This window comes from Aphis gossypii, chromosome X (assembly GCF_020184175.1).
Source record: "Aphis gossypii isolate Hap1 chromosome X, ASM2018417v2, whole genome shotgun sequence".
Taxonomy (NCBI): domain Eukaryota; kingdom Metazoa; phylum Arthropoda; class Insecta; order Hemiptera; family Aphididae; genus Aphis; species Aphis gossypii.
The window spans coordinates 16,688,451-16,714,190 of NC_065533.1; the positions used below are offsets into that span (position 1 = coordinate 16,688,451).

The 25,740-nt window shown below is 25.3% G+C and overlaps 1 protein-coding gene across 2 annotated transcripts; it reads right to left on the minus strand.

Annotated features, from left to right (window-relative positions):
* Positions 1 to 812: 812 nt before the first annotated feature.
* Positions 813 to 23,905, minus strand: LOC114131972 (uncharacterized). Of its 2 annotated transcripts, XM_027997331.2 has the most exons (28): positions 23,311 to 23,905; positions 21,769 to 21,914; positions 21,458 to 21,703; positions 21,301 to 21,385; positions 19,632 to 19,799; positions 19,413 to 19,472; positions 16,230 to 16,319; positions 16,080 to 16,139; positions 15,923 to 16,009; positions 14,945 to 15,022; positions 14,775 to 14,858; positions 14,588 to 14,683; positions 13,853 to 13,924; positions 12,153 to 12,263; positions 11,918 to 12,016; positions 10,437 to 10,553; positions 9,699 to 9,797; positions 9,414 to 9,503; positions 5,321 to 5,431; positions 5,046 to 5,153; positions 4,882 to 4,986; positions 4,699 to 4,811; positions 4,316 to 4,504; positions 4,080 to 4,235; positions 3,265 to 3,412; positions 3,021 to 3,192; positions 2,494 to 2,653; positions 813 to 2,418 (listed from the first exon to the last, which is right to left on the minus strand). In XM_027997331.2, exons 1-28 carry the CDS (start codon positions 23,638 to 23,640, stop codon positions 1,281 to 1,283), a joined length of 4,518 nt encoding a protein of 1,505 aa, XP_027853132.2. In that variant the 5' UTR covers positions 23,641 to 23,905; the 3' UTR covers positions 813 to 1,280. The 2 variants fall into 2 exon arrangements, with proteins under 2 accessions (XP_027853132.2, XP_027853133.1); XM_027997332.2 differs by lacking the exons at positions 13,853 to 13,924; positions 14,588 to 14,683; positions 14,775 to 14,858; ... (2 more) ...; positions 16,080 to 16,139; positions 16,230 to 16,319 and having other exon boundaries at positions 23,311 to 23,898.
* Positions 23,906 to 25,740: the final 1,835 nt, after the last annotated feature.

Consider the following 25,740-nt stretch of genomic DNA (forward strand, 5'->3'; position numbering starts at 1 on the left):
TTTTTTCTTATAACTTTTGATTATTTCTTAAATCCATGTATTTTTTTTTAAATAATAGGTACATTTTTTTAATAGTAAGTTGTATTTTTTTTGTGGGTCTATTTCATACTTTTTGGAGTATATAATATTAATTATATATTTTTGTAAATTTTTATTAAACAAAATGCATAAATTACAATTTTTTATTGCTCATAAATCCTAGCCCTATGATAATAATTACTAATTTAAATACACATAACATTTATTTTTAACTTAATACATAGTCAGTATTAACTTATACTATTAGTTTATAATGTTTATATATAAATGTATAAATTTGTTTCGGCTATATCCCAATATGTGTCTACCGTCGTTTTTTGTACTACCTAAGCATAAATATTAGTATAATATGAGGTCTACTAATGTTCAAAACATAAAACCCCTAACCTATGGTAGAACACGAAGTTCTACAAAAGATTAAATGCTCGCACTGTTATTTGGTATAAAACACATTTTATCTTTGCACTTCTCAATTATTATTATTAATATGACTAACTAATAATTAGAAGTTATCTATCTAATCTACATAGCTTATCACAAGCAAGCCATGTTGAGGTGACAGTTTACTGTCATCATAAGAATAATTTAGATGGTTTATTTTTTTTTATATTTATAAAATGTAGGAAGACTAACATTCTATACTGTACATCTTACTAGAGTAGACCACGATCATTGATAGACCGCATATTGGGTAATAGCCTTTGTTTCAATTCAATTATAGAATAAATAAAAAATAATGTCCAACTACAAAAATTAAACATTCAAACTAAGAATTAAAAACAACTACCTTATTTTTATAAAATTATAAAATAATATTTTCACAAATTACATTAAGTGTAAGATAAAAATGCATTATAGAGATTTTCAATCTTTTGGTCCACAGCTTATCCATTTTTGGAAACAATTTAAATGACTCCCATATGAATAATAAAATAAACAATTCTACATTATCTACTGTAGATAAAGATTCCATGATAATAACCAGTGACGTCCCAGGGAGCCATGATTCATGGATTATAAACCCCAAATGAAAAATAACAAATAAGTATTATTTAATTTCAAAAATAAAATAATAATTGTAATAGTTTGGTTTTACTTAAAAATATAAAGTATAAAATAAATAAATAATGTACAATTTACGATTACAAATACTAATAATTACATTTTGAAAAATATTTATATCAAAATAAGTAGTAAGTAGAGATTTAAGTTCATATAAATAGCTTGAATCAAGCTTACCATTACTGCATGCGAGTGTGTTTACCTGTACCTTTTTCATCTGAAGAAGATGATCTATTAGGGCTTTGTCTAGGAGATGGACGTTGAGTGACGTTGATATTTGATGATCGATTATTTGTTTGTGGGGATAAGCGCTGTTGAATATTTCCTTTGGTTAAATTTGTATTTGACCGTATCTGTTGTAATAACTGCTGTTGTTGAACATTTGTCCCAGTCACACTAACATTGCTTCCAATACTGTGCTGCTGCTGCTCTTGCTGTACAATGCTATTCTGAAGTAATTGGGAACTCGTTCCAGGTCGTGTAACTTGTAATAAATTTGAAGTTTGCTGCTTATGAATACTTGTATTAGTTGTTTGTAGTTGCTGTTGAACTAACGTATTGGTTTCTCTCTGATCATCTATATGCAGTTGTTCTTGAACTGTAGTAGTTTTTATTTGCATGTGTTGAATACTTGTATGCATTGTTAAACTACTGTTACCAAAGTTATGTTGTTTTACTGTTGTTATTTTTGACTTTGATGGTCCTTGCGTCTTATTTAATTTATGGGATTTACTTGTACTCGGTAACTGATCATTTGTTGAATGGACATTTGTAGAGTTTTGATTGATTGATCGAACATTTGGTTGTATTGGCAACAGGTAAGCATTTTGAAGATTATTAGTTATAGCTGCTGCTGGTACTAATCGTATATTTTCTGATTGATATTCGGAACTTAATTTAGATATCTCATCAGCAGATAAATTAAATGGTGCAGATCTTAAATTCATATTTAAAAAGCTTGGCGATGTTGATTTTTTAAAGTTATCATTAATATTCAATTGATATTCATAATTACAAGAAGGAATCGATGTTGCCAAACTCAATCCACTTATATGTTTCATTGAATTTCCATCGTTATCAATAATATGTTGTGGGAAAAATAGTTTGGATAAAGGTGAAGATTCCCTACGAGATTTATCTTCTTCATTTTTCATTTGTGAAACTTTCTCTTTGTTTCTCTTAGATATTGGTTTAAGACCACCTGATTTATTAGGAATACCAATTGTATACACTGTATTGTCGATCATTCTTAAAGACATAAGACGGTCTAATGCAGTTTCAAATCCTTTTACTTTACAGAAGGAATCTACATAATTCCTAATAAAAAAAAAAACATTATTATACAACAATAAACAATAGCATAAATATTATATATAAAAATATTTTACTTACAATGTAGTATCACATTTCAAGACAATACCATTAGTTAATGAAGCCAATAATATATCTTTGGTTAACCATACTAAATCCGAAAAAAATATGTTATTGATTCTAATCTTCCATACTAATTCACTAGATGGTACATCCCATACAATTATTTCTCCGTTACCAGCTAGAAACAAATATTTTAACATGTTAAAAGTTAAACTATAAAAACAAAATATGAAATATTGTAGAGTAAACCAAGATAAGGTATTGTTTTCTAACTAAAAATTAAAAAATAAAAATTTAAGTAGTATTAATACAATAAAACAATACATTTACAAGTGCCACATAAATAATATAAAATAAAATACATTTTTTCTATAAAAAAAAAAAAATAAAAAAAATAAACAAATAGTTTATTCCTAAGTAATAAATGTATACTATTTTTTCATTAACTAACAAAACACTAGATTAACATTACATAGCTTTACAAACTAGCGCTTTACTTAACCTAAGCTAACTAACCCTCTACCATAAAATAAAGTATAACTTACAAGCAGATGCTAGATGATTAGGATTTTTAATATTAAATTCTAAACAGGTGATATAATCTGAATGTCCCATTAAAAGTCTATGACATTCTCCAGTTGTAAGTTCAAACACTCTAACAGTTTTATCCGATGAACCAGTAGCTAAAAGCACTTGATTTGGATGAAATTTTAAAACCTGAAATATAATTTGTAAAAACATACATTAATAATTAATAATTAAAAGATTATCTTCATATTATAATCTTACTAAAATATCATCGAGATGACCCATAAAAATTCTTAACGGACGTTTATAGTTCAAAAACCACAAACAACTAGCGCCCTCGCAAGATCCTGTGGCTACTTGCAAGCTATATGGACAAGCAGCAATACACCATGTCCTGTGTTCATGTTCACTAAAAAATCATGCAAATGATTGAAGTTCTTTTAGATGACACTAAGTACAATTTTATAGGAGTAACAAAATACAATTTTGTATACTATTAATATAGTACTTTTATTTAATTACTGTTCAATTGTTATAGAAATTAAGTCAATTTTCAGATAATGTTTGTTGTGCACTAAGAGCAGGGATTTTATAGTGTAGTAAGATGTATTGTAAGACCTTAATCTTTAATTAAATTATATAACATAATTGAAAAAAATTACAATTTACAAGTTCCGGAATTAGTTAACACAAAAAATGTTTATTTAATAGCCTTTAATTGCTTAGTTAGGATTCAATTGGTAATTTAAATCACAAAACCATAGTTAATATTGTTTATATTATAAAATATACCTACATGTATTTTACAAATTAAAAATTGTATTTAAAAAAAAAAAAAAAACAATAAAAACAAAACTATATTAAAAATGAATAATAAAATAAAATAATGCTTATGGCTTTCATTGTTTAATATTATCTTGAATTGATACATTTTTAAAATGTATATTATAAATTCTTCAATTATGAGCAAGGGGCAATACCATAAAAATCTTACTAGGCATTTTTTTTATATATTACGGTTATTAAAAAATTGTGTAATTTTATCAATTAAAACACTTAAAACTTTAGTAACTCACTTGTATACTTCTAAACAACGTTTGGACACCATATCCCAAGCTCTGTAGGTTTTGTCATTAGATGCACTCAGAAGGATTTTAGCTGATGGTATTTCAGCTAAATCAAATATAGGTCCACCATGTCCACGTAATACAAAGGCTGTATTTTTGTCCAAACTTTAAAATGCATTGATAGTAAAATTATTTTTAAATAAAGACTGATTAAAATAAAAAAATAATAATGTAAAAATATTTACAATTCCATTGAATTGTTTCCTTGTACTGATGATGTAAAACTGATAGGATTTATTTTTCCAATGCTATGTAGAAAATCAGTTTTTTCTGGTACAGATTGTTGAATAGGTCTCTCCCATAAATAAATTAAAGAATCTAATGAACCAGCAGCAACCAACTTTAGATCAGAAGTCAAAATAGAACACGATAATCTAAAAAGAATAACAATTAATAATATTTTTTGGTAAAGAAACAATATTTCATTCAAACTTAATAAATTAAATTTTTATTATTAAAATATAAAAATTTTGTAAATTTTTATTGCAATACTTTAATGTATTTTAAAGCAATATATTTTAGTTATTTTAATAATTTTATATTTAATAAATTTTCCTTAAATACACACTTGCTACAATTTTTCAGGATTATTTGTCGAGTAGTCCGTAAAAACCAATCTTCATCAATGTGTTTCAAATCAATTTTAGTGATATTCATGTGTTTTAAACGGCGTGAAGTTTCCTTCAATATATAAATTAAATAGTTTTTGAAAAATTGCATGAATTAAAAAAAAAAAAAAATGTATACTAACATAACGAAAAAGTTGAGCTGATTTCTTTTGATTTCTAACAAACTTGTGCATAAAAATTTCTTCATCATAAGATGAAAACAAAGAACTGGTATCCTCCGAAGAATCCTTAAATTTATAAATAATTAGCTCATTATATGAAACGAAAATATGATTTTTACTCTTACTTCAGATGAACCATCACTACTATTATTTTTAGCACGTTTATATTTTCTTTTGTTCATTGGTTTATGATTTTTTTTGTTGTTGTTTGGGATTTCATTTTCACTTGATATCTTTACAAAAATCAAATTATTCAAATTATTTTAATATTCTATTTATTATAATATTACTTATTAGTATATACTTATACTAAGCATTTTTGATATTTTAGTCTACTAATAAATATTTATAAAACAAATTATTATTTCGTTGATAGACAAAATTATAATTTTATTCTTACTTCACGTGAGCTTGCAGACAAATTACTATCGTCTAAATTACTTCCAAATTTTTTGTCTCTTAATTTTTGTTTCTTTTGAGGTTTTTGAAGAATTTTTTCATCACTTGATACCTTTAAATATATACAATATAAAATTATAATAATATCTAACTAATAAGTCTCCTGGTAATGTAATTATATTATTAAACATTTAAGATATTTTTAAAACAATCTATGTATATAAAAATTAAATTATGTTTATTGGTAAGCGTGTGAATTGAAAACAAATAGACCAATCGGGCTAATTTTTTTTTATGTTCATAATAGTCTGATTAAGGTTTTAGAAAAAACAAATTTGAAAAATTGAAAAATTAGTTTAATTGAAAGAGCATTTTTTATGGAATTATTGAATGAATTTGATACCATAGGCATGTATACAATTTATCAGGTCAGCTATAAAATATAAAAATGTTATGGACAAAAAGGCGTTTATTAATATATATTATACTAGATATCTATACATTTATTGAATTCTTAATCTAATACAATAAAATAAAGCTAAAGAGGTTGTTTGTTTATTTTTTTATTGCATATTGTATCATATGAAGCACATTCTGGTTTTTATTATTTGTGTATAAAATAATAGAAGTATTCCAAACTGCATGCATGGTCAGATTCGGCACGAAAAGGCATATGAAAACTATGTAAGGTGCTGCTCTTTAGGATTGAAATTATGCTAGCTATTATGAATAATGTAATTGATATAACAATTATCATATTATCAGTTGTGTTCTTTATTTCAAACAATGATAAGTCATTTTTAAACGAATGAATTTCGTTTAAAAAAATAAGAATCAATTCAAAAATTTGTGGTCTATTCAATTATGGTAAGTACATATTTATGCATCAAATATTTGTTTAGATACAATCAAATTTGAGTATGTGCCAAATTTGGGACATCATGTACTTATGATTTGTCTTTGTAAGCTTTAAAAATTATGTTACACCCAGTGGCGCAACTAGAAAAAAATTTAGGGGGGGGGGGGTTACATTAATACAATATATTATATCGTCAGATGTACCGACGTGAAGGAGTACTGTGGCATCGAAGAAATTACGGAGGGTGGGGGTTGCAACCCCTTAACCCCTATACCCTGGTTGCACCACTGGTTATACCTAGTATTCGAAATATGCACACAGTTAATTTTTCCATTATAGGTAGAAATTAATTAGAATTCATTCTATTGAAGTGTGCAAAAAAATACCTGATGGCAGTTCAGACTCATAATGGACTGATGATGAAAATGTATATACACCTATATCTCAACAATATCAATGTTCCTGATACCGATGAAGACACTGCTATTGATCCTAATGGGAAATTATTAGTCATTCCTGTATCTGATGAAGAAATTAACACTGAAAACTAAGATGATATACCTCTTTCCATAAGATATGCTAGATTAACGTCTAAGAGATCATTAAAAAAAAAGAAACAAAACTAGTTTGGGTAGAGGAATATCTTACAACTCCTTTAGAATCAACAATGTTTACTGGTGTTATTAATCTGCCAAAAAATATTATGTCCCTTACCGATCCATATCAGTTTTTTAGTTTTTTCTTATCACCTACACTTGTAAAATATATTACTGATCAAACTAATCTATATGCATCTCAAATTTCCAATAATCTATGTAAAAGAAATAGAACAATTTATTGGTTTATACATAAAAATGTCAGTTAAACTCCCAACTATATGTTACTATTGGGGAAATTTGGCATTCCTTCAATATATAATGTTATGTCTGTAAACAGATTTGAAGAAATTAAAAGTTTTATTCATTTCAACGTCAATAGTCAATTACTGGCAAAAAATAATTATAATTATGATAAATTACTCAAAGTTTGGCCTTTAAGTTCTCAAGTTCAAAATATTATAAGAAGCATACCTAAGGAAGAATATTTAATAGTCGACGAACAAATAACCCTACCAAAAGTAGATACATCACTTTAACAATATAATAAAAAAAAAAACCCCATAAATGGGGTTATAGAGTTTTTGTTTTGAGTGGTAAAACAGGTTTCTGTTCTGACTTAAATATTTTTGCTGGGGCTCAAAATAATGTGGTACTTGAATCATGTCCAAATTTATCTGATAGTAGTAATGTAGTTATTAGAATGAGTAATTTCACTCCAAGGCACTGTAATTATAAATTTTTCTTTGATAATTGGTTCACTTCTATACCTTTATTAGTTTATTTTCATAAGGAGGGTATTTCACCTTTAGGCACTACAAAATTAAATAGACTGACAGGTTTGAAAATGTCAAAAGAAAAAAAAACTAAGAAAAAAGTACATGTAACTTTTTGTGAAATGGTAACTAATATTGATGAAATTAAATTACTGCTGTGCGTTGGTTGGATAATAAAGTGGTGAATATTGCTTAAACACATGCCGGAAGTCAACCAGTTTATGAAAATAAACAATTTTTTAAATCAGAAAACATTCACAAGGTTGTCCTTGTCCCAATTCAAGTTGGTATTTATAATTCATACATGAGAGAGGTGGGTGTTGATCTTATTGATTCAATGTTAGGATATTACAAAATTCCATTAAGACCTAAGAAATATTATACGAAGATATTTTATTATATAATAGATCATAGGTAATAGATCTATGTGTTGTCAATGCTTGGTTGTTATATAACACAGGTTAATAACAATAAATCTTACCTACTCTTAGTGGACTTTAAAATTTTAATTTCTGAAGTTCTTTGTGAGGCGTAAAGAACTACTTCAAAGAGAAAAGGCCGTCCAACTCCCTAAGAACACAAAACACAAGGGCTCATAGAAACAAAAAAAAAAAAGAGCCATGTTTAGAACTTGCTGCTGAAGATATGAGGTTGGATGGTATGAATCATTATTCCATTCATGAAAATAGAAATTGCTGTAAATATTCTACTTATTAAAAAAAAAAAAAAAACTATGATTTCATGTTCAAAATGCCAAATTCATTTATGTATAAATGAGTAAATAACAAACGAAACTATTTTTTGCTATTCTATACTCAATGTGTTATATTATTATTTCTTTTTATTATTTGATTTTAACCAAAAGAAGCTCTCATTAAGTATGAAATCAAAAAGACTGAAGAAACTTCTTATAATTTCTATGTATTTTATTATAAATCTTAATTTATATTTATAATTTTTTACTAAAGAAGGTTCTCTTTTTATTTAATATTTCATATTTGTTCTATAATTTGTTATAATCGTAATAAATTATTAATAGATATTTAATAATATGTCCTTTGTTTATAACTGGTACCCACATTATTATAGTTAAGTGATACATGAAACTTAAAAAAAAAAAATGTTTGTAATGATTGATAATGTAAGACGTACCAAACATAGCACAAAATAAACTTTACCTTGTAACTTAAAATCTTTTTTCTATTTTTCACTAATCAGGGAAATATTTCAATGAAGTAGATTTTTTTTCAATCAAAAATAAAATATCATATAGAAAGGGGTTTTAAACGTGCTAATTTCTAGAATTACTAGTTGAACTTAAAAAGTTCTACTTGGGTTTGATAAATGATAGCTCAATTCTTGAAGAAGATTATAGGCTATTAAACATCACACTACAAAAGAAAAAAGTCAAAGTGAACACTAAGTGAAAATGAAAGTGGCTAAGCAGTAGTTAGACAGCTAATAATTTTCGCAATATTAGTTTGTCACGAAATAAAGTTTAAAAATTTGATGAAGTTTTAAGGACTGTGGAGTATTGTAGTATTATTTTTTTTTCTGGCAACGAAGTGCACATAAACAACTTGTTAATACATAAAAAGAAATTATAAAGGCTTTAAAAAAAATAAATAAATTTTGTTTATCTCTTGATGTAAATATAAAATTACAATTAATCAAGTATCATTATACTCAAATTATTACAATAAGAGATTCTCCGCTATTTCATAATATAAGTGTGTTTGTTTCTATATCGTAAGATACATTCAAAATCATGTACATTATTAGAATTAAAGTTTTAATTTCCAATCTCATAGAAGATTAAAAATGGATTATCTTTATTTTTTATCAGATATATATTATTCTTACTTCAGACATATGATTATCATCATCACTGGTAAATTTGCTTTTGCTTCTTTTATTTTGCTGTTTTTGCTTTTGTTCATCATCATTTGACATCTTCAAAAATGTATACAGATTAAATATTTGTTTAAATCTCTCACTTATTACTAGTTTGGATATAAATAAATTATTTTTACACATTTAAAATAAATATTTCTAACAAATTATAATTCTAAAAATTTTAAAAAGTGTTTTTAAAACAACCAATAATAAAATCTCATAAAAAAAGTAAGATTATAATATTACTCTTACATCAGATAAGCCACTCATAAGCATATTATTGTCACTGGAAGATTTGCTTTTATTACTTTTTTTTTGTCCTTTAAACTTATTTTCGTTGTCATCGGATACCTAAAAGAATATAAATCATTATATTAGGTAATGCTTATATCAAACATTATCGAACAACACTCATTATTTCAAAACCTATTAACATTTTTAGGTGACGAAGTTGTAGATATACAACTGTAACAAACTCTGACTTTGCAAGGTATATCCAACCATTACACTTCACTCACCAAAACTTTAAATTTTTATAACTCAAAAATTTAACTGTCCAAACTTTAATTTTTATGTATAAAAATATATGTCATTCAAAAGTGTAAAAAAATAAAAAATTATAATGACAAAAAAGTATCAAAAATATTTATTTTTTTATATTATTACTAGTCGAAATAAAAAACATTTTCAAAGACATAGATTTTGAATAAATGAATGTTTGATAAAAGAGAACACAGTATTGAGTTTCATTCCTCACTTATTTCTATACTTTATACTTTATTCAAGTTAAAAACTCAACTCGGCAGCCGACTTGTGCCCAGGGGTGTATCATTACATGGCAGGTTTATAGATAGGATGATAAACAATTGTTGACTTAATGGCAAAAAGTACCATACTTTTTAACTTGAATTAAGTATAGTCGGGTATGAATCAAAAATTTTTTTTAAATAGAAATTTTATAATTTACAAAAAAAAAATCATTTATCTTACTTCAGATAAGCTTTCACTAATTTCCATGTTACTATCATCGCTTGTAAATTTGCTACTGGCACTTTTCTTTTGTCTTGTATACTTTTTCTTATCCTTTTTTTCTTCATTATCAGATACCTTCAAAAATATACATTATGTTAATTATTGCTTTTCATCTCTCATTTAATGCTAGTCCGACTAAAGATTATTTTTAGTTTAAGTAATATTTTATGTTTTTTAACTAAATATTCAACAAAATGCAGTTAGACGTGTTTTAACCATGTTGAGTCTTAATATTCAACATATTTTTAAGACAAATATATAAACATAATACATATATTAACATTATTGTATACAATTTCTTATTAATAATTCTATTATAATCATTAAATAATAAAATAAGACACTACAATATAAAAAAAAAATTAGTGATTTTATAGAAAAAGTTATAAAGTCATTAATGGTCATGTAATAATGTATTTAAATTTAGTATTTGTATTAAGTTAGTATATGAAGTTTTAAAATACAAGTAATTTATGTGCAATTTACTATTTATTAAAAATTAATACTTAAATATTATTATCACATTTTTTTTCTTATTAAAAAATTAAATTAAATACAATTTTTTCAGTTATAAAATCATAACTATAATTAAAAATATATAAATTATTATTATTTTTTTTTAATGGTATAAAATTAAATTATTATTATTGCAATAATAAAGATGGTAAATTAATTACTATTATTAATATTGTTATTAAAAATTTGTTTTATTAATTTGTGTCTTAATGTCATCTCAGGTTAAATGTTAAAAAATCTATAAAATATTAGTATAAAAATATGTTATGTTATGAATGGCTATATCAGTATTAAACAAAAAGTAGAATAGTGAAAACACCAGGCATCAACATTTTCTATGAAATGAACTATAGGTTAGATTATTAAAATAACATACACTTAATACAATAACAAAATTGCAACTGTTAGTTCGCATTGAAATAAATAGATAGAATGATAAATAATTATTTAGTGATAACTTTTGTATGAATTAAATATAACTATAACTGTTGATTTTATAAAATCACCTTTTCATCCATTGGCTTTAAGTGAAAAATTAAAACTTAACTAAAAAGTCTAATGTTGGGAAATTAAACTGTGAAAAATTTATTCACCAAGTTATTTACTTTTTAATCAAACAAAAAGTAATTATAATTTTAATCTAAAGCTACCAATATTTTGTTTTAGTCATAAAGTCAGTAATGTAATATTCAATTCTAAATCTTTAAAAATAGTAAACAAATACAATTAAATATTTTATTTAACTTGATAATCTAATTTTTAAATAAATTAATATTATTTCATAGTATAATATTTAATCAATAACAATAATATATAAATATCTACTAGAAATTTAAAATAAAATTTTAAAATAATTTATTAATCTTATAAAATATGAGGGGTGATAATAATTGTATTGTAATAAATGTATTTGTAATTCTTACTTCAGATGATTTTTCACATAAAAGACTACTTTCATCACTTGTAGATTTTCTGTCACTTGATTTAATTTTCTTCCGCAATTGTTCTTCATCATTTGACGTCTTCAAAAAAAATAAAGAAAATTAATTTCAAATACAATAACCTAACCTTATCAATATATAGTATGGATTATGTTTTCAAAATATATGTATTTATTAATGAAATAAAAATCATAAATATAATTTATTTTACTCTTACTTCATTCGGGCTTTCACGCAAACGAATATTATTATCTATGGTAGATTTTTTTTTGCCTTTTGATTTATGTTTTTTCCGGTGTCTACGAGACTTTTTCCCATCATTTGGTATCTTGAAAATAAATAAAAATATTTATAATTTTTATAATTTTTGATTTACTAGTAATTATTATAAAATTAGGTTTATAAAATATATATTTAATAGGCATCTAAAAAGTACTTTTAGTCATAAAAACACATTTTAATATTACAGTATACCTATTCATTTGAAAAGATCCTTATTTATACTTTATGCATTAATTAACTTAATAAAACTAAAATAATTTTAATTATAAATATATAATCCTTTTGGTAAAAATATATATTATGCAAATTAAGACATATCATAAATATTTTTACCATTAAACAATATGTTAAATTGAGTTTCAATTAAAGTATTAAAGCTTAATTAATGGTTAACAAATAAGTTATGCACATATTAAGGAATATAATATTATACTATAAAAGATACACATAAGTAATTTCGATCCACATTTGATATTTTACAGAGATTTATTTCAAAGTTCCTATTTTAGTTTTATTTTCTTTGTTTTATTTCCACATTTATAAAAGTATAATTATTTAAATTATATATTTTTTTTAAATTTGTTAATTTAAATTGCAAACAAACATATTATTTTTTAAGCTTTGCTAAAGCAATATTTATGATATATTATATCATTAAAAGTGTAAAAAAAGAAAATATTTTACATACATTTCTTAATTAACTTAAAAGAAACGATATTAATTACATAAATTAATTATATTGTTGACATTATTAAGAGGTTATATGAAGGAACCATTTAATCCAATTCAATAAAAACTGAACTATGTCAAAAATAACCTCTAAACCATGAATCAAGAAATGAGTTTAATGCAAAACAATAAGTGTATTAATTTTGCAATGATGTGGTGTTTTTTTTGTGTCTGTGTACATGATAATTAGTTGATAAAATGCTTCAATTTTCTCTTTGAGAATGGTTTTGGATAATTTAATAGTATTAAGTTTGTACTTAAAAAGTCAAAATTAAAAATTAAAAATGATTTTTTCTTACATAGAAAAATAAACAATCATCGAAAAACAACAATTTTTAAATAAATCCAATATTATTATTAGAATAATTATTTTGTAACCATGGTTATTAATGTTTAGACAGTCTTCGCTCAGAATTGTTTTTTATTGTATTTAATAGGTTATCGTTGAATTCGAATTTAATAAAATCCATTGCCGTGATTTGCTTAATAACAAGTTCTACTCGACACTTAATGTACCTACGTGCAGCTGACTGGTACCCACTTACATATCCCATTATTTTTTTTTTAAACATAATAATAATATCGAACTATTAGAATAATTATAAAAACTGAACAAAATAAAAAAAAAATATTATTGGTTGATTTCAAAAAAAAAAAAATCAAAATCTAAGCATTTTTAACCATGAAAAAACATCAACTAATAATCATATGTTCACATCTGATTAAATTTTAATACTTGTATAAAATATATAGGTTCTCATTTTTTACTGACAAAATTTTACATTAACAATAATAATGGATAAAATATAATAAAGTGTTTAAGTATGATAGTTAAGCATAATTTGAAATAAAGGCAAATATTTATGCGATACAATTAAATAAATATAAAATCAATAACACAATTACTTGTTCTTCGTTTGATTTCTCCAACATAGGATTCTTGGAATCATTAGGTTCTTTCTTCTCATTACTGACAATCTTTTGAAATAAGATAAAAATAGGTATATTAAAACATGAAACTGCATACAACCTCGAAGATAATACATTGCTGTATCAAGATAATAATATAATAAAACTGGTTTATTATAGTTGAACTTAGTTGTCATGATTGAATTGAAGAAAACTTAAGATATATGATACTATATGTGTTTATATGAATTTTTACCTATTTATAATATGTTGTATACTTTTCAATTTCATCTATCAAGAACATTTTTAAAATTAGCATATTATTATCAAAATACTCTAAGTATTTAAATATTGTCCTAGTCAAAATCACTTTAACATTATAACAAACAAATAAATTTTGAAATATCTAACATATTTAATCACTATGTTTTAATTTTAATGTTACATTCTGTAAATATTAAATTGTTTAAATCAATGTTTTTATGATATTGAAAATAAAAAATATTTATGTGAGCAATTTTAAATACTAAATAATATTTATAAAATATAAAATTATTTATATATTATATTTCATATATGAATTGAATTTTTAATACCATTAGACAAATCTACAAATTAGTTCATCATGACAACTGAATTATAGTCGAAAATGATCAAATATAATACTGGTAAAAACTTGATTTTTAAAAGATTTTAAAATTAAATGATAATTAAAATATAAATTATAATTACAACGCTTAATTTGTTAGACTTTCTTGAGATTCTTAATATTATTCTTTCTTCTTCAACTTTTTTTTGGCTTGATGAACTTTGTCCTTCACTAGGTGACTTTTCAGTCAAAATTTTAATAATTAATATTAATACATTTTATAGAATTTTAGTAATAAAAAATAAAAAATAAGTTATAATGTTGATTTACTTCTTCAGATAATTCTGAGGTTTCTTGATGACTTGTGGATTTATTTTGTGAACTGGTATCATCATATTTTTCTCCACGAAATTTCTATTCATTTTTAATTGATAAAATTGTATGAAATATATGTTAAACAATTTTTAGATATAAATTATAAGTTCACTTATATCAATTACCTTAGATCTTCTTTTTTCTTGTTCAAACGATGAAGGATGATCTCTGTTACGTCTCCTTTGTTTTCTTTTGAAATTTTTCTTATTATAATTTAAAATAATACATTAATTATTATTTTATAGTTTAATTTAAAAAATAATAATAAATAATAAATTAATAATATTAATAAAAATTTAATGAAATAAAACTCAAATTATAAATAAAAACATATTATAATACTTGAAGTTAATATTTGTTTATACAATTTCATTTTTTATACAGTAGTTTTTCATCAACAATTCTCAAACTATGATAAATTTATTTAAAGAAGGTAACCTGAATATTAATTAAAAATGTTGATAAAATTGCCTAAACCATCCTAACACATTAAATTATCTTTTAGACAAAAATTTTAAAAATCAACATACCTATCATTTAAAAGTCTAATTTAAAGTAAAAGTCAAGGTAAATAAAAAAAAATATATATTTTTTTTAAATGTAAATGTAGGGCGGGGTAAAAATAACCGGGAAATATTGAAAAAAAAATCGGAAATTTTATGGAATAATTAAAAAATTATCTATTTTTTTTTGTACTGTACAAAAATCTAAACCCCAAAAAGTACAATTTTATTTTCAAGAGTAGAAATTTGAATTATATATTGACTTTTTTCTGTGATGTATAAAAATATAAATTAAAGAATAAATTATAAAAATTAGAGAGTCGTTTAAAAAATTAATTGTTTATTATTAAGTTTCTTGCAAATTATGAATTTAGAATTATTATTTTGATTATAATATTACTGCCATACTGTTAAAGAAAATTTATAAATTGGATTTCAGTCTAAACTTTATTGTTTTGAAAATATTTATAATACTAAATAAATTATACGTGAATTACATTTTAAAAATAATTTATACAATCAAAACCTTATAACAAATTGAAAACATAGCAACTAATATTATCAAATATAAGAAATAACATTACAAATATTAAAACATACCTTTTTTGATCGACTAGATCTTGTTTCAAGACTATGATTTTCTGATTCAGAATCAGTATTCTGATCTTCAGAATTTTCATCAGTTGACTGTTCACAAATAATCAAGAAATTCTATGTCAGTATTTTTAAACACATAATTTAAAAAAATAGTAATTACTTCATCTTGTTCCGAATCTGTATAATATTCGTTTGGATCTTCAACATCATTGTTAGCAAACTAAATGTATTATGTATTTGAAATAAAACACAAACATTTTACTATAGTTTTGACGTATATAAATTTAAAGCTTTGAGGTAATGAAATTACTTTTCTGGAATTGGATCCTTGATGACTGGAACTAGAGTTTTGATGTCCAACAAAATCTTTACTTGTAGAAGGACGTTGATTATTGTAAAACTTGATTTTTAATCATTAAAAAAATGAAATAAATATTAATTAAAAAAATAATATTAGTTACCAAAGAAAATAATAATGCTAATAATTGATAAGCCATCAGTTAGATATAATTAGTAAAAATATATATGTTTTTTTTAAATCAAAAAAATTAAATTAAGATAAAAATAACAAATAAAATATTTAAGAAATGTTTTCTGATACTTGTTGAATTTAAATTAATTAAATTAATTTTTTATCATCATAAGATCAAATCACAGGATGTATAAAACCAGAATAGACTCATCAAGGAAATATACGACTCTTGTAGTCGCCTAAAAATATGGTCAGTCATATTGAAAGGGCAAAAATCATCAAGAAAACAAATGGAAATAACTTTGAAAACTTCAAGTTCACAAAATATGTTTTTGTTGTAAAATTATGCTAATCAACAAAAGTTAGAGATAATTACTTCGACATAGAAATGATTCTAAGGGCTTAACACGTAACATTTTTTTTTTTTTACAAAATAAACCATATAATCACAGAATAAATTTAGTGACTAACACTTTTTGGGCTAAAATTTAGATGGTCAGAGTTTCTACTCTGTTTTAATCTATTCTTTGATCAAATTAAGTGAAGATTATTGTCACAGAATAAACAGAAAGGAATTTATTTTCATTTCATATGGGGTGCTATGGTAGATGATAAAATTATGGATATTGACAAATAGACAAAAATTCATACATAGCAGATTATAATACAAATTGAATATGCTAGTTTTAAATGATCTAAATAGTACTGTAAGATATTTACTTAATTTATTTACTTGGTACTTCAGTAATTAGTATAAGCAATTGTCAAGAAAAATTGGAAAATTCTTCTAAAATAAATATACTGTTACAAGTATGTGACATAGTTGCATAATATCAGTACGAGTATTATTGTCGTAACCACCATGTGAATTTGTTTTCTATTATTTTATTATCATAATAAATTTTCTTTGATAATTCAATATAAAAAATGCTTTCTAACAATAGATTGGTATTATTCTGTTAAATATGCAATTAAAATGCATATTTTGAAACTTTTTAGAGCATTAAAATCTCAGCCCTAATTAATTGCAGATTAACAATGTACTCACAAACCATAGAAAACTTAAAAAAAAGAGAAAGAAATATTCTCTCAAAAGAGAAAAATTCTAGACATTTGGACGGTTTTTTGATAAGCCTTGAAATACTTTTCTGTTTATTCTGTTATTGTTTTTAATTAATTACTTAAATATTTGTAAACATCAAAAAAAAATTATAAAATACATTGTTTTTTTATAATAAAAAGTGACATAATATACAATAAACATTATTTATGTCTTCAAATAATTAACTTAAAAATAAAATGTTTAATCCATAAGATCATCAACAGAACATCTCAAATCATGTTTTTAAAAAAGGATTGTATCCTAAAAAAAAAATTCTAAAGCAAATGTTGAAAATTTTACATCATAAATTATTAGATGATCAAACCTTTTTTTCTGAATGCATCTTTATATCTATTTCAATGTATACATTTAATTAAAAAAAAAAATTTAATTTATAGAAATGTTTATAAATATGAAAATTTAAAAACTATGTTTGGATTTAAAATCATAAGCAGTTTTTTTTTAAATGATAATTAATAAAATAAAAATGATTTAATTAAGCATTCTAAAAAAAAAATTTTATTTGTATATATATATATATATATTTCCTAATAGAATCATTCTTCAAAATTGGTACTTCTAACAAATTGTCATCCAATAACAAAACCATTTAAGTCAAATTCAAACTTTTCTATTCGTATAAATTATACAAAATTATATACAATACAAAGAGTATGCATAAACACTTAGTTTTAATGAATAACAAATGAAAAATCAACTGATTAAATAGAAACAATAATATAGTAGGTAATCTTTCAAAATAAAATATTAATTATTTGATTAAAAAAAAAATAAAATAAAAATGTAATAATGAATAAGAACAAAAAAATGTTTTCTTTATTGTTGAATTTAATTTTAAAAAATGTATGAATTATTAATTAAATAAAAATAAGTAAATATTAAAAAGTGTATGATTATATTATATATATTGTATATAGATTAACAATAAATTATGGTAAATCAATTAATAAAAATAAATGATACAAATTGGCTTAGTTAGAAAAGTAGCTCAATTTTTTTAAAAAAAAAGTTAAATAGCAAATAAACATCAATAATTTACATTGTGATAAAAAAAAATTTAAATATAAATTTAAAATAAAGTTATAAAAAATAATTATTAACTCATTTAAATTATTGACAATTAGCAACTGATGGCTAAGAACTATAAAATACTTCAACATTCAAGGTAATTCATTCTCTGTAATATGTTGTTTAGTTTGATAAATGCATATTCCATCCACAAGTGGCGTAGCCAGAAAAATATTTATTAATTAATTTTTTTTTTTTTTTTGGGGGGGGGGGTTGGCTGTTACATTTTCATTATAAATAAATACTTATGTCTTAAAATGATTATATGTTTAACAAAATAAGAGACACTGTGGGAAGGTGGGGGGAGTAATTATCCGTTTCCCACCATGGCTACACCACTGTCATCCACTATCATAAATAAGTAAAATATTTGAATAACTTAATAAATTAATGTGTCAAAAGAGTGTTGTACATAATATGCTGATTATAAGCAAATTATAAGCTAATCATTGTATTTTTTTTTTTTTTTTTTATGAAATTTTTAATTATACTTCAGTGAAATGTACTTCAATTATTTTTTTTAGTTTTATTCTAAAAAATTATTTTGCTATTAATATAAAAGAAATTTTAAATTATAATCTGACAAAAAAAATAAATAATAAAAAATAAATAAAATAATAATAATAACAAAAAAAATATATGTATAAATTGAATATTTTGTAGTGTAATAAACTAATAAATAAACCTTGATCTATGGAATAAACAAAATAAGTTATGATATTTAGTTTGATTTGCTATTTTTGCATAGAACATGATCAAAAACCAGGGTGATGAATAATTTGCAGCTTATTCATAAAAATATATGAAAAATCATTATTAAGTATACTTACTTCGTTTTCAGAATTATTGACTTTGCGATTGTTGTTTTGATTTTGATCTGAATTCAGGGTCTAAAAAAAAAAATTAATAATATCAAATTAAAACATTAAATTATCTTATAATTTAGACTAGGAGTTCATAGTTTTCATAAGCCCTTTAAAAAAAGTTACAGATTAAAAAAGATTGCTAAGATCACCACCTTTTATATTCTTTCTAAATAATAAACTTACTTTTTTACACAATACAGGTTTGGTGGCAACAACATTATTATTTTGTTTTGGAGTATTTGCTTTATCTAAATTATTTATTCGTGATAGGTTATTCGCATAATAATCATCAAATATTACTCTTGGGTCTTCATAAGATGTATAGTTAATGTCAAACCATTCTTGAAACACCTTTAATTAATAAATATACATTTTAATAAAACAATTAACTATTCAATCAGAAAATAATATGTAGTAAACTGTAGAAAACTTGACATTTGCATAATCTTTAATACAATGTTAATATTAACAGTGGAATGTATACAATTTAAAATAATATTTATGTTATCAATTTTATATAATTCAAAGTGCAATAAAAGTTTTTTTTCCAGAAATAAATAAAATATCATTTTAATTAATTGAGATACCTATTTTTAGATTTTACTGATTTTTTTACATTTTTTTAAATTGACTTATTTTAGTTCTATTTAATTATGTATTATGAATATTTGTTTCGGAAAATAGCCAATATTAATTATTATTATTGATATTTATCACTGATATTGATAGCAATATAGACACATAAATACACAAATCGAAATTTTAACATTTGCAATTAAAAAAGATGTAACAGAAACATCAACCAATTTAAAATACTGCTTTTAATTTGGTGTTTTCAAAAATATTTTAAGAGTTCTGAATTATCATCCAGTTTAACATAAATTTACCAAAGAAAACCCATTGTTAATCAATACTATTGAATAAAACAGAATTAAAATAACAATCACATTAATTTTGATCTTGATATTAATTAGCGCATTAATATTAACATCATACATATAATCAAACAAGTGATTTGCTCGTAGATAATATAATTATAACTATATTTGTGGGACGAGTGAATAGGTATAGTATTCTTTAGTAACTAAACTTAATAATATATACATATAGTTCAAGTATTCGTCGACTTTGGAAGACATGGTAACTGAACCAATTATGTAAGCATTACTAAGTAGTGCATTATATAGTTTCACCCCTTTTTTAAATACTTTTACTATATTACAAGTCATGATTCAATTTTAGGATTCATCAACTTATTCCATAGTTGGATACAACAAGTATAATTTAACCTGTGAACTATGCTATAATTAAATTTGTAATTTAAATAACCAATATTATAGTTTGTTTAATTACAATCATAGTATTCTTAAACTAACACTAAATTTGTATTGATTGTCCTTCTGTCTTGTAAAATGCATAACATAGTCAATGTGTGGTCAACAACAGATCCTATAAGTTAAAATAACTTAACCCATTAACAAATTTAATAATAAAAATGAAATCTGTTTTTGTAGAATTTTAGAAAATTTTTATTTTAAAGTAATTGTGAATATTTTTAAATTTTATTATTTTACGTATTACAACTCTGGTTTAAAATGAAAAACCTACAAGACAATGTAGATATTTTTACCTTAACATTAGTGATCAGTTGAAAATTCACTCTAATAATAAAACTAAATAAGTTCAATCAGAAATTTATTTGCTATGTTAACTTATTTGAAAGACAATGATTATGGATGTGTTCTTAAGAAATGTTTTTTATTACAAAACATAATTGTTTGCTATGATAATTGATTTTGTACCATGTCTTCATAATGATTAACATATTTTTATTCTATATTAATATACAAACCACTTTCAGCATGAAATGAGGAAGAAAAAAATCATAAAGATTGCTTATAAACATTGGAGAGACACCATACACAAATTTATTTCGCCTGAAATAATAAATTTAATACAATTATTATTAATGTAAACAGTTAAATTATTATATGCAACAAACCAATTACCTGAAATATGCAAGTCGAGGTGATAAATTTAAGACATTTTTAACATTTCTCAATTCCGACAGATAAAGAACTCCTCTAGGGCTTGTAAATAAATATTGAAATTTTCTCAAAAGTTCCTGTAAGCGATTATGATTTTTTGGAACATATAGATTCAAATAAAGGTGACAAAACAATGGTAGACGAAGATCTCTGATGAATTCTCTATCAATAGCATACTTCCTGATGCGAGAGAACCATACTTCAAACCTAAACAAATATTTAATTAATAAATTTGTTTATTTTCTATTATATTAAAATTATGTTTCATTTACGATTGAAATTCGTGTTCAGCTCTCATTATATTATTCTTATCAAACATTTGATCAAGCCCCAATGATCTAAAATTGTTCTCAACAAATTTTAAATTCACATATTCAATAACAGCTTTGCTTTCTTGAACTGACGTAATTGAATCTTCCTAAAAAAAAAAAAAACAATACATAAATAAGAAATAAAAAACATAAAAACATTTCAAGTATTTATTCAAATAAAAACCATGCACTTCCAATAAAGTCTGTTAACTCATAGCTATAGATCAGTTTGATTTTTTGATTTAAGATTTAGTTCCTATACCTATAAATATAATTTAAGTAGAACAGTACCAATTGGCAAATTGTACTATATCATTGATTATGTATTATACCAGCGGTTCCCAAACTTTTTTAGTTTATGCCACCCTAAAAATAAAAATAAATAATTGTGCCTCCCATGAATAAATAAATTACAAATTTTTAGTATTTAAACATATAAATATTTTTATTGTTATGACAAAATAACATGGCTCGCGCCTCCTAAGGGAGGCGCTCTTCACAGTTTGGGAACCGCTGTATTATACTAAAATAATGAAGAAAAAAAAATCATTTAAGAATTTATTCAAGCAAAAATAACAGTTTGTTAATTATTTATTAAAAAATTAACTTTATTATAAACAGCCGCTAGTAGCAGAAATGTTTTGATCGATTGACGATGTTAGTTCGGGCAGTATGAAAGGTCTCCCATCGATAGAACTATGTTATACACTATACAGCCAACTGTACTACACACCTCGAAATAGATAGGCTAAATTATACCCTTTCGATCGGTTTGATTTTAAGTTTGGCCTCTATGCCTGTTATCACAAGTCAATATTTTGGTATCTACTGGCATATTGTACAAGGTATCTCTATTATGGGCTATGGTTTAATATATAGTGTTTTTAATACCGATTACCGACAGACCAGACGATGATTACAAAGGATCATAGTTTGACTGTTCAACAGCTGGTCACCACTGTCCATATAAAATATAATATATTAAGTAGACAAATGCAGGTAAGATTACGGTACTGCCAGTGGCACCGTTTTCAGTTTCAAACGGTATTGCATGAAAATAAACTCTGAGATAGGAGGTACCCGGCGTTAACGGGGAACATTTTACACCAAAATACAGGACAAATTGTGGTACTTTCGTTTTACGAGACTACATTGTTTTTTGACATCATCACAATCGTGTTATCTAAGACTATCAAAATGGTACTTTCCTGTTGTACGACGAGACTACCTCCAGTATCGCAACTACCGCAATACATCTAAAACTTGTGTACCAATATCCTATACGAGACTACTATCGTCCGCTCGGCACCCCGCCCGCCTAAATAAAGGTATTGCGCTTAAACACAGTGATTGGCGCCACTGGTTACTGGATGTCGGAGGACGGAGAAGAACGGAAAGAGCAAGCTACAGCCCACGACCCGCCGACCCTTCACCGCCCAGCCCCCGAAAACCGCCTCACTCGGCGGCCGCCGAATCATACTGTTCGGGCTACGCCATACTCACGATCATATTCCTCTGGAAAGCGTACGTGCCCAACGCGACGCTGAACGTGGACCCGGACTTTGAGTATTCGTCTTCCGACGACAAGTCGTAGTCCTCGAGCGTGCACTGCAGCCCGTCGTCCATGGGCTCGTGCTCGGCGTCGGACTGGCCGTCGTCATCGGCGTTTGGCGCCGGTGACGAGGTTACGCCCCGGGACGTCGACGGCTCGGAGTGCGGCAAGAAGACGGACGGCGCTTGGACGGCCGACGTCCGCGGGCTTTCGTCCGGAATGGCGGCCGTGGTGACCGTCGTCGGGCGACCGCCCGGCGTTTTGGCCAGCGCGAAAAACATTGCTGTCGCTGGGCCCGGGCGACGGTTGTCGCGGACCGGACGAAAAGACGGTGCGCAGCGTACGTATCACAACTGGAACTGTTGCGGCGACGACGACTGGGCTGCGGTGGTTGAACGGGAGACGAGAGCACGACGACGCCGGTACGACCGCACGACGCACTAGCTCTGCGACTACTGACGGAGCTGCGGCGGCGGCACCCGGACCCGGACGGTACGGACACTGTTGAGCGGCGGCGAAACGCGATCGATAGGAGGCTCGGGCGCGCGCGCGCGCGCGCGCATATCGTTACTCTCGATTGTTTGCTCGACGGCGGGACGCTCGTGCCCGGGCGATGAGCGACGCGCTAGCGCGGGTATCGATGTTTGAGACGACGTCCGTCGATTGCGTCGAAGCGAGAAACATCGAAAAGCGCGCGCGGCAAACGAGTCGGGGTGATAAGGTCGTCGTGTTATTATCATCATTACTAAGTGAAAAATGAAAACGAATCGAATATAATGCTGTTCGTTTGACTGATTTTCGGTTTTTAATCGTTTTCAATTATCCTCATAGGGGTTTTAAGGAAATATGTATGTTGTAAAAGTTCCCCGGAAAATCATAAATGCAGCTCTCGCAACGTCCTGTATATGACGTATAAGTTTACGTATTGGCGTAAATTGGGTAGTGCAAATATAGCAATATTGCAGACTGCAGTTTTGCACCACGAGAAAATCATAAAAATGTGTATACCTACCTAAAATTTCTATTTTCAAAGTTATACAAACCTTTTACAATAAAGTATTATAACAAGTACATTGTAAAAATATAATTTTCGAACTAGTGTCGTTTTCAGTTTTGTATCTATATCTTAAATCCTATTTCAACGGTACTATTCAGTAAACATTTTTCCAACTATAATATAAATTATCTATTAATAATTAATGATTTTGATACAATATATAAACGAACGTCGACTGGATTAAAAATAAAAAATTATTTATATATTTTTTTTTTATATAATATATTATATAATGTCATTTAACAATACAATTTATATTACTAAAATAATTCAATATTTATTTATTACTTTAACATAAAAAAAATTAACATATAATGTTTATTGGCTGAGGATTTTCTAACGAAATTAGTATTGGATGGTAAGAAAAAAAATTTTTGCTCTGCGCCACCAGAAATTGAGGCCAATTTGCGAGTTTACGTGTATTGTATATTTACCATGGGAATAGACGCATCATGTTTGTTCATTGATTGAGCCGAATAGTATATAATTGAATAAAGTCTTCCACGAAAATCTGACTTAATTCGATTGTAAAATGAATAATTATTAGGAATTTGGTGTTTGTTATAGATATTACCGATATTTTGGTTTACCTATTTAAAATCTGCAATCATTAGGCTATACGCCAATACTGCTATAATAATAATACAGTGTATATTATATATACATATTAGTGTATTGGTAAATGGTAATAGGTACTACTAAATACTACTATTACTATTATTATAGAAAAAAAACCTACTAGGATTGATAATTGGGGCCTGGGGGTCTCCTATGATCTTCTCTCGGAAAAAAAGGTCGTACGACTCGTACGTAAATAACTAACTCAATTATTGAGTGATAGGAAAAAATAAACTATATAGGTATTTGTTAATATACCTACACCTATTCTTTGATATATAAAATTCAAATCAATAATAGGTGTAATAGGTATACCTATTTTATAACTATGGATTATAATAAAAATTACTTAAAAGTTACAGAGAAATCTAAACATTTCTTCTACTTCTAGAATTTTAAATTTGATTACCGTCGAATAATTTTCAAATATTAACTATTAAACATAGATATAATGCAGAAATGCAGCATTTGAAAGTAGATTCGTGTTACAATGTTATTAATGAAAATTTTAATTTTAAATAAAGCCTTACTACTGTTTTCACCACAGTAATTGAAAGAACTGAATATTTAATATAAGTTGCTAAATAATCGTTTGTACCTAATTTTGTTCATATATTATTTTACATGATGAAAAAATACCTACTTACTTAACAATGTATTATTATAATTATTATTATCCATAAATTTATTTGTATTTTTTAAGACT